The sequence below is a fragment of the Galeopterus variegatus genome, unplaced genomic scaffold, assembly GCF_000696425.1.
Source record: "Galeopterus variegatus unplaced genomic scaffold, G_variegatus-3.0.2 Scaffold4400, whole genome shotgun sequence".
Taxonomy (NCBI): Eukaryota; Metazoa; Chordata; class Mammalia; order Dermoptera; family Cynocephalidae; genus Galeopterus; species Galeopterus variegatus.
In genome coordinates, this window is record NW_007730511.1 from 41,554 (window position 1) to 51,252 (window position 9,699).

The following is a 9,699-nucleotide window of genomic DNA, read 5'->3' on the forward strand; positions in this document are numbered from 1 at the left end:
CTCTGCTATTGAAAGTGAAGCAGAGAGCCTGTCCTGGAATGGAAGAGAGGCAATACAGAGCTCTACTACCCTGCCTGACAACGGAAAAGTGTTTGTCCCATGGCTGGAGATAGAAGGGGAGGGGTGCCTGCTTTTTCCTCCCTGGGCCCTGATGAGTTTGGGGCCTGGACACAGGGTAGGATGGAATTGTACCGCTCCATGTGCCCCTGGCTCACTCCTCTGGCTGTGAGCTAAGAAAACTGCCAAGGGGCTTCAGTTGAATTTCAACTTAGTCTGGTCCTAGCTGTGCCATGGAGTATTGGTGGTGAGTCCCCTCATTAGGGGAACATCAGCTGCTGGGGAAAACCCATTGTGGGCTTCCAAGGTGAAGGCAAAGAATGTAAGCATTTCTCAGGTTTGCACAACATCCCTGGGGAGGGCAGCTTGGTCAAAGAGGGGACTTCTGCTGTCAACTGACAAGGCTTGCCCCTCTAGCTGTTTGGACATAAAAGAAGTAAGGCCTGAAGTGTCACCCACTGGGCCCACAGGGTCCCTCCTGGGCCAACCTGGAAAGGAGGAACAGAAACACAGTGTACCACCAAGGTCTCAAAACAGTTTTATTGACTTCCAGTGTTTCCCTCTGTCTGAGCTTGGCCCAGCTGGCTTTGATAGGTCTCTGAAGCTCAGCGTACAGGCTGGCAACACCCCGGCTCCACCACTCCCCTCCCTGGCCACTGGGCTCCCCAGACAGGGAGGAGAGGCAGCTCATGATGTTGGAGAGAAAGAATGGGTAGCAGGGTCGGGGCCAAAGAAAGCCATACAAGCAGCAGCATGCCCGAGCTCCCCTCACATGCCAATCCTGGCCACACAGGCCCCACAAGGACAGCCTTTCCTTCAAAGCTGTGAGCCCACGCCCTGCTTAGTCTGCTGCCTTTCCTGGCTTGTTCCTCGGACCCCAGGCTGCCCATAGGAAAAGACTCTCTCCCAAATGTGCAGGGCTTTTATTTGCCCACTCTCTAACCCTGGGGCTAGCGAGAGGTGTCAAGGGAACTGAGGCTCTGATCATTCCCCCTTCACCCACATTCTCGCCACCCCTGCCAGGGACAAATCAAAAGACAAGACCTTCATCTCACAGGGAGTTACAGGCCTGTGTGGACTGGAACTACATGTCCCAAGATGCACAGCTCCATAACCACACACTACTTCCCCCAAGCCTGACATACCAGAAATGAGGCCAGTGCATTGCATTCTGGGACTTGTAGTACTCAAGAGACAGCACCAGATCCAGGGGGAAGAGAGTTCACAGGATGACTACTGATGCCTCCCACCCAGCCCCACCCACCACCCAGGCCCCGTCACTACAGCACTAAACTCAGCCATGGGTGAGGGAGAGGAATGGAGTGTCCCCTCCTAGCGCATGGGGGAGCGCTGTCCTGTTGGAACCGTGCAGCGATTCTGGATCCCGGCCATCCAGCTCAGAACACATCTGGGGAGAGAGCGGGGGCGGGGTGACAGGAGAGAGGGTCAGCAGCAAGCTGTGGAGGATGGAGCCGAGCATGCAGACCTGGGCTAGCCGTGTGGCCTCTCCCTGAGCCCTGAGAACACATCTGGGGAGAGAGCGGGGGCGGGGTGACAGGAGAGAGGGTCAGCAGCAAGCCGTGGAGGATGGAGCCGAGCATGCAGACCTGGGCTAGCCGTGTGGCCTCTCCCTGAGCCCTGATGCATGGTGGGTGGGGGGTACAGTCCCCTCCTAGGCCTCCCTCCTGGGTTACCCTGGCCCTATCCCACCTTTCCAGGGTTAGCCAGCCTCACCTCTGCCTAGTCCCGAGGCCAGGGGCAGGCTGAGGCGGCAAGAGGAAGGGAGGAGGAGTGGACTCCGGTTCCGAATCTGGACTCTGAGAGGCTCCCGTCCCACCCAGCTAGCCTCCCCAGAAGACCTCAGGGCCCTACCAGCCCCAGCATCTTCCTCGCCACACTGAGGCCTTCTCGGAAAGGAAGGAGAAGGGAGTCCTAGGCAGGCGGCAGTGAAAGCAAGCGGTGCGGCCCGAAGGGAGTTGCAGAGAGAAGAGTGGGAGGAAGGAGAAACAGCACCAGAAGGGAAGCAACAGAGACCATCAGAGCTCAACGCTGCACAGAAACCAGAGTGGGGTGTCTGCAGCTGGACAAGGAGAGCGGGAGACTCCACTCAGCCTGCACTGCTGCCCAGTGTAGCTGCCAATTTGGGCTCAGAGAACTCCAGGCCAAGTCCTCCTTCCTTGACACCATCAGCAACAAAGGTGGCAGAGGACCTGGGCACAAAGGCCCAACTCCAACCACTAATACTTCTCAGAAACTCCCCATCCAAGAAGATCCTGGCTCCTCCCTCCCACTTCCCTGACACGCCCCCACCCTGGCTTCCCAGGGACCTATGAGTCCTGAGCTGAGCACAGCAAATCCCAAGTCCACAGCAGAGTCCGTGGGCCAGAAGGGAACTTGTGGAGGGAGCATGGAGTTGGAGACGAGCCCCTGCATCTCAGGCCACACTCCACTTGGCTCCCCTGACAGTGTGCCAGACCCCCAGTCAAGACCTGAGTCAGGTCAGGTTGGGCCTGGTGTTCACAGGATGAGGCAGCGAGAGGCCTTCTCCTCTGGGGACGGGCTGCGTTTGGCTGCCTCGCCCCTTGCACCCCCATGGGTCCCCAGCATGCCTGGATTTTGGTGCTGGACCTTGGGCTGCCCCTGCCGCCGTCGCTGCACCCCCCGCCCACCTGCCGGTTTCTTCCCAGCTGCCTCCATCTCTGACAGGCTGTAGGCCATGGCAAGCTGCAGGTCCTCATCCTCAGAGAGGTCGCTGTCAGAGGGGTGTGACACACGGGTGTGCCGGACCTGAGTGCCCCCAGACCTGGAGGTGACTGACTGCTGCTGCTCACGACGGCTCAGCTCCAAGCCCAGTGCCAGGTCATCTGGGACACCTGCAAGAGGCACAGCCACCATGAGGCCCTTGACCCAGGCCAGGGGCGTCCTGCCAAGCCGCCTCCTGAAGTAACAACCCTGACCCCTTCCAGCCTCCCTTTTGGAATCAGCATGTGTTCATTTTGGAACCTAGGGTAGTGATTATGGGCACAGGGAGGTATTCAGCTCCACCAGGTAAGAGCTCTGTCTCCTTGGGCAAGTCACTCAACCTCCTATGCCTCCTTTTCCTCATCTTTACAATGGGAGTGATGGAAGTGCCCACATATTCAAATTGTTCCAATGATTAAATAAGACAACCCATGTCTAGTACTTGGAACTTGGTGCTTCCACAATTGGTAGGCATGGAAGGTTAGCCATGGTGACAATCCTGTATAGCATGGCGTTCTGCACCAGGAATTGTGCATCCTGAGTTTGATTCCTGGCTATACCCCTTACTTGGTAGGAAAAAGTCTTGGGCCTGGGGCTACTTGGGAGTTAGGGTCATTTAACCATGCTGTGGCCTGGCCTCCTCAAATAAAAGTTGGGCAAATACCATCAGCCCTGCTTACTCCCCTGGATGCTTTAAGAATACCAGGGACGTTGTATATGTACAAGTGCTTTAAAAACAGTACAGTCCTTTGCAAATGAAAAGCACCCCACTAATGATGGTGGTGATCAGCCAGCACTCTGAGACTCCTCTGTCCCCTTCCCCAGGATTGCCTTCTCTGATCCTGCCAGTCTGGCCTGTGGCTGCCATTCCCTCCCAGCTCCACGGGAATTCAGAGAGGAGCAGTTTGGGGAGGGCGCTTTAGGGGTGGGGTTTGCTGCCAGGGACTGGATGGCGAAGCCGCTCCTCACCATTGATTGTGACTGACTTCAGCTGCCCGTCCTCCTCCACTTCCACCCGCTCCTGCCCATTCTCCATGATTCTGTGGGAGACAACACAGTTCAGTCCACCAGCAGTGCCCAAGTCTTGCAGCTGCTGGTTCAGGCTCTGGCCACTGAAAACCATGCCCTGCCCTCAGCAGCTGACTTCTATTTGTACACAACTCCCACCTCTCCCCTCCCCCCAGACCTTTCCACCCTATATGACCCCAGAAGGAGCCCTCACCTGCGTGTCGTGATGCGGCGTCCTTGGACAAAGGTGGTGGATGTAGAAACAGAGCGAAAAGCACCAGCCCCAGGACTGAAGGAGAAAGATGAGGAGGAGAAATCTAGCATCGGGACAAAGGAGGAGGAAGGGAGGTTGTTAGGTGGAGGCTGTATGCTGCCTGCTGCCGGCACCAAGGGCCAGGAACCTCGGTGCGCCTCCTGCGCAGCTGTGCAGAGGCAGGGCTCCAGGTACAGGAGATGGGCTTGGAAAAGCAACAAGCTGATGCCAGGGGTTCCAAGACTCAGAGCTTACAAAAATGGGAAGGGACAGTGCTTACCGGAATGCCCAGGAAAGGAGGAAGAGAAGGTAAAGAAAGGGCCAGAGTGTCGGGAACCCCGGTTCTGAAGCTCCGAGAAAGGGCCCAGGTCATCTGCAACAAGTAAACAGAATAACAGTCATCTGGTGAAGAGGTTCCCCCCCAGAAATGTGTGACCCCTGCATTTAAGTCTAGAAACACAAGCTGCTAAACAACTGGGTACATTCTCTCTCTTTTTTTGTTTGTTTGTTTTTGGTTGGGCTAACTTAAAAATCAAATTCCTTTTTAATGCTGTATGTAAAAACACTCACTGGTTAATTCTGTCTACAATAAAGAATAAAGGAAGGAAGGGGGGAAGAGAAAGAGGGAGAAAGGACAGACAGCCGTTCCAGTGCAGGCAGATAATGACGATGTGACACGAGGCAGGCACAGCTAGGAGTCCCAGCTCCACCATTTTCTGTGTGACTCTAAGCCAGTTATTTGTGCCTCAGTTTTCTCATCTGTAAATGGGGATAAAATTACCCACACCCAGGGTTCACTAGAGGATGTAAAATACTTGGCACATATTAATCATTCAAAAATGGTATCTGTTGTTAAGATTAAGGTTAATGTTGTTATTATTGTCACATGATGCTTCGAGGCTTGCTTTCATAGCTGTTACTGGAGGCTAACAATGTACTGTTGTCATTTACTAAGGCGAGTCTGTGAAGTGTTGTTGTTGGGTCACATGGGTTCTGGCATGTGTGAGGTTCTGTCCCAGCTCTCACTGGACCCACCCCCAAACCCCACGCCCCACCCCAACCTGATTCTTCTGTCTGGAATTCTCCTTGCCTCTCAGCTTCCTACTTAAGGGCCTCCCAGCTGATAGAAGGGCAGGCCAAGAGGGGGAAGTTGAGCCCCTCAGGGGCCTCCTGAGTCAACTCACCAAAGAGCTCCGCAAAAGGGTCTCCACTCCCAAAGAACTCCCGGAAGACCTCCTCAGGGCTGCGGAAGGTGAAGGTGAAGCCAGGCCCACCACTGCCAGCTTCCGCCCGAGATGGGCCAGTTCCTGCAGTAGAGGCAGGGTGAGGAGGTGGCTTAGGGCGTGCATCTTGCCCTGAGCCAGGGGATCCCACCTAAGGCATGACCAGGAGCCTCAGAGAGCATATCCAGTGCAAGAACCTGCCCTCCCCCCTCCTCCCTGACCCACTTCCATCCCTGGGCACCACCCCCCCACTCCCACTCCACCTACCTGCCCCTGTCAGCCCTTCCCGGCCATAGCAGTCGTAGATCTCCCGCTTATGCTCTGGAAAGAGAGACCAGATCATTTCTCCCTCGCTCTGGGATAACGGCCTCCCCCTGGGATAACGGCCTCCCCTCCCAGGTTAGGACCCTCAGAGGACTGCCCAGAGACTGAAATTTGGGGGGCAGCACAGTGTCCAGGGGTTTTAGGCCAATAGGTTTTAGCAGCAGCTCAGCCCTTCACACAGCTGGTCCCTCCTCATCTGTGAAATGGACATAATAACAGCACCTACCTCCTAGGGGTGTTGCAAAGATTAAATGAGATAAGCCACGTAAACTACTTAGCATAGTGCCTGACACACAGTAAGTGCTTAATAAATGTTAGCTAATTGTTACTGTTATTATTAATCAGGGCGTCGTCTAAATGTCCCCTCCTCAGAGAGGCCTTCTGTGACCACCCTAACAAAATCGGGTGCCCATTGTTCCCTGTCACATCACCCTGCTGCTATGCTTTGGAATACTCTTCACAATCTATAACCTTGTTTCTGTATTTACCTGATTGGTGCCAGTCTTCCTTGGCCAGAATATGAGAAACCCCTAAGGACAAGGACAGTGCCTGCTTGTCCTCCACTGTTTCCTTGGCACCCAACAAGTGCCTGGCACCATAAGCATTCGGTGAATACTCTTTGAATGAGTGAATGAATGAACGAGTAAAAGACAGATCTGGATTCATAGTCCAGCTCTGTGTGACCTTGAGCAAGTTAATTTCCTTGCCTATAAATGGGGGTGATAAAGCCTGCCTCACAGGATGGCTGTGAGGACTCGTGGAGAGTACACATGGTGTCTGGCACAGAAGTCAGTGCACATCCGCTCCCTGTCCTGCTTCCTTCCCCTTGGCAGGCCATGCTGCTCCTACCAGACCCTGGGGAGCAGACACTGAGCTGTCCCTGTGTGCATGTGTGGGGGAGGGGAGACTTAAATGCCAGGTTGGAAAAAGGCACGGAGGAGACCGGGGTGGCAGAGGCATGGCTTTGGGAAGGAGTGAAATGGGGCATGAAGTGGGTGGGGGTGATGTGCTGGGCCCTGCCTTGATCCAGCCCTTACTGTCAGACAGCACTTCATATGCCTCGGCCACCTCCTTGAATTTCTTCTCAGCAAACTCTTTATTGTCCGGGTTCTTGTCTGGGTGCCACTGTAGGGCCTTGCGCCTATACCTGCAGGAAGTGGGTTCAGAGGGGGTGTCAGGGGACAATTGCAGGTACTTCCCACCAAGGAACTGAACGACCCATTTTCTCATTAGCCCACTATTGTCCTTTCACCACTGGGATCCCATCTACCCCAGCTGTCAAGGCTGCCTCTGTCGCGATGTTTTCATGGCGTTCCTCTCTCCTCTCTGCAGCCAGTGCTAGGACCATACTTATGAGCAGATGATAATGTGAGGGTGAGAAAATCCCGGCCTAACCCCTCCCTGGGGCTCACTGGACCAGGGCTGCCAAGGCCGGGGGCACATGTGGCCACGGAGAGTAGAGCGACATCGGCCCCTCCTCCTCTCAGAGCCTGGGCGTCTTTGCACTGCATCCTGAAAAAGCCCACACCTAGGGGCTGGGGGTTGGAGGAGCAGTGGAGTGAAAGGGAGGGGAGGGGGGCCACCGGAGAAGGACCCACAGGGCAGCGTCCAGGCGAACTTCTCCACTCTTCCAAGGGTCTCCTTCCTCCCTTCAGGTGTCACTCTGAGGGAGCCCCCTCAGTGCTTTCTAAGGACCTGGCTCCCTCAGCTCCAGGTGTGTCTGCGAGGGCCCCATGGTGGGGGGCGAGGTGAGGGGCTTCCGAAGCGCCGCCGCGGCACTTACGCCTTCTTAATGTCGTCAGCGGACGCACTCCGCGGCACGTCCAGGATGTCGTAGTAGGATGCCATGGCAACCCAGTGGTCAGGCGGGCCTCCTCGGGGCTGCGGGAGAGAAGCAGTCAGGCAGCGGGAGCCAAGAGCCCGTCCCTGCGCCTGGAAACCCCCCCTCCGAGTGGCGGAGGCCTCGGAGGTGGCAGCGGAGCCCGCCGCCCTCTGCCCGCGGCCGGTGACTAGGCGACTTCCGCAGCCTTATCTGCCCCCGCAGGCCGGTGCCAAAGGCTATCTCGGTGCCCAGGCCCGGGGAGCCCTGTCGGAACCCCAACCGCCAGCAGCCCAGCCCAGGGCCCCCGGCCTGACCTGGGCCCCCGCCGCACCTCCTCCGCCGGGCGTCCGGGCCTCGTGCGCGCCCCGCCCCTGCCCCCGCAGGAGCCGTCGGCCTGGCTGTGCGCGCGCGTCCGCGGCTCGGAAACTACTGGAGACCGGCAGAAGGCCGGCTCGGCCTGTCACCCCGGGCGGGGACGGGGGATGGGGGTGGCTGCAGGGGCTGCCGGGATATGGGGGCGGAGCCGTCTATTTCGGGATCGCACCAGTACGACGTCATCCCCAGATGGGACTTGGGAGCCCGCGGCCCGCACCATCCCTCCAGGCGTGACGCATTCGCGCACACACAGAAGGGGTCAGCCAACAAGCCGCCGGCCCCTGGTCCCTCTGTCGCTTTCTTATAAACATGCTCGCTGATCCGTGATTACTCACCCTGGAGACCATCGCCACCTCGAGGACTCATAGATCCCCTCTGGACTTAACTCTTTCCCTTCTTTAGGTCCCTGCTCCAAACCCAGGTCCTCAAAAGAGGCTGCCCTGACTTCCCGCAGTAGGTCGGACCTGCCTTTTACAGCATCTCATGGCATTTCCTTCCTCACGCTTATCAGAGGCACAAATGAGCATTGACTGGCTTGATTATTTGATTACTGTTCACCTCTCCCACTAGAATGTAAATTCCATGGAGCAGGAATTGGGTCTTTTTCTCAGTGTATTTATTAGAATAGTTGGGGTTCAAAATATCTGTTGAATGATTAAATAATGAACAGATGCAAATCTCTTGTTGACAGTTTTGACACATTTGGGGGAGGCGAGGCTAAAGGGAACAGTAAAAAGGAAATCTCCAGACTTGGGGTTTTTCTTCCCAAATTGATCCTGAGTGGGTCTGTTCCACCTCAGAAACGATTTCCAGTTTCAGGCCTCATGAGAAAGTTAGGGAACTTTCCAGAATTGGCTCCTGCTTGATACCAGCCAGGCTAATCCGCCAGCATTAATTGAGCATCTTTTACTTACTAGATGCTACCAGGATGTACAAAGAAGAGTGTGGCCCAACCCCTGCCTTCACAGAACTCAAACTTGATAAAATACCAGCCCATCTACATAGCCCACTGGGAAACCCCAAGGCTTTGGAAACACGCAGACCTGGGTTTGCAACCTGGCACTGCTGTGAGATTTGGGAAAACCTCTGAAGACTCACTTTTTCTCCCTAAATGTAGGTAGTGCCTAGGGTCGTCTGAAAGCCAAATTAAGATTGGTACATAATGGCCGGCCCGGTGGCACACTGCTACAGTGCGCCGCTTGGGAGTGCGGTGGCGCTCCCGCCGAGGGTTCGGATCCCACATGCAGACCGGCCGCTCACTGGCTGAGTGAGGAGCGGGGGCACCACCGAGGGTTGCGATCCGTTGCCGGTCACGAAAAAAGACAAAAAGAAAAAAAAAAATTGTGCACACAAACCCCCTGGGAACACTGTTAAAATGCAGATCCTGATTCAGCAGTCCTGGGGTGGGACCTGAGATCCCACATTCCTAACAGGTTCCCAGGAGGTACAGAGACTCTAGTCTATGGGACACACTTCCAGTAGTAAGCCCCTCAGGGATCTCTTTGAATTAAACAGAATTAAAACACCCTTCCACTCTCAAGCAGATGCAAGATTTATGCACAGGACAGACCAGTTACACATGCTAAATAAGCCACATGTTCCTGCCCCATCTGAGCTTAGTGTGAATAAACTCTGCAACTCCATATACCCACTTAGAATCTAATGAAAATTCCTTAGGAAGCATTTATAAGGCATAAAGATGAAAAATATTAATCATATGCTTAACATATCCTGGTTAAGTACACTCTAGGGGTTGAAGGTTTGCCCAAGCAGAAATGATTATGTGAGTCCAGGCAGGGTGACCCAGGAATGCTTCACCAAAGAGAAGGGCTTGAGCTGGACATGAGAGAAGAAAATGGTGTTCATTTATCCAGTTGTCCTGGCTGCCCACCATC

General features: G+C 55.2%; 1 protein-coding gene across 5 annotated transcripts; it reads right to left on the minus strand.

Annotated features, from left to right (window-relative positions):
• Window positions 1-572: 572 nt before the first annotated feature.
• DNAJB2 (DnaJ (Hsp40) homolog, subfamily B, member 2) lies at window positions 573-7,886 on the minus strand. Of its 5 annotated transcripts, none has more exons than XM_008587451.1 (11): window positions 7,761-7,886; window positions 7,391-7,488; window positions 6,645-6,754; window positions 5,551-5,604; window positions 5,245-5,367; window positions 4,341-4,433; window positions 4,022-4,124; window positions 3,769-3,839; window positions 2,727-2,930; window positions 1,792-2,106; window positions 573-1,465 (listed from the first exon to the last, which is right to left on the minus strand). In XM_008587451.1, exons 2-11 carry the CDS (start codon window positions 7,453-7,455, stop codon window positions 1,455-1,457), a joined length of 1,149 nt encoding a protein of 382 aa, XP_008585673.1. In that variant the 5' UTR covers window positions 7,456-7,488; window positions 7,761-7,886; the 3' UTR covers window positions 573-1,454. The 5 variants fall into 5 exon arrangements, with proteins under 5 accessions (XP_008585673.1, XP_008585674.1, XP_008585672.1 ...); XM_008587452.1 differs by having other exon boundaries at window positions 1,792-1,989; window positions 7,744-7,886; XM_008587450.1 differs by having other exon boundaries at window positions 7,744-7,886.
• Window positions 7,887-9,699: the final 1,813 nt, after the last annotated feature.

Coding starts and splice junctions, on each gene's coding strand:
- DNAJB2 (XM_008587451.1), bottom strand. CDS start 7,455: ATGGCATCCTACTACGACATCCTGGACGTGCCGCGGAGTGCGTCCGCT. Junction 6,755..7,390: donor GCTGACGACATTAAGAAGGC/GTAAGTGCCGCG, acceptor CACTTCCTGCAG/GTATAGGCGCAAGGCCCTAC. Junction 2,107..2,726: donor AGCTGGGAAGAAACCGGCAG/GTGGGCGGGGGG, acceptor GTTTCTGTGCAG/CGTTGAGCTCTGATGGTCTC.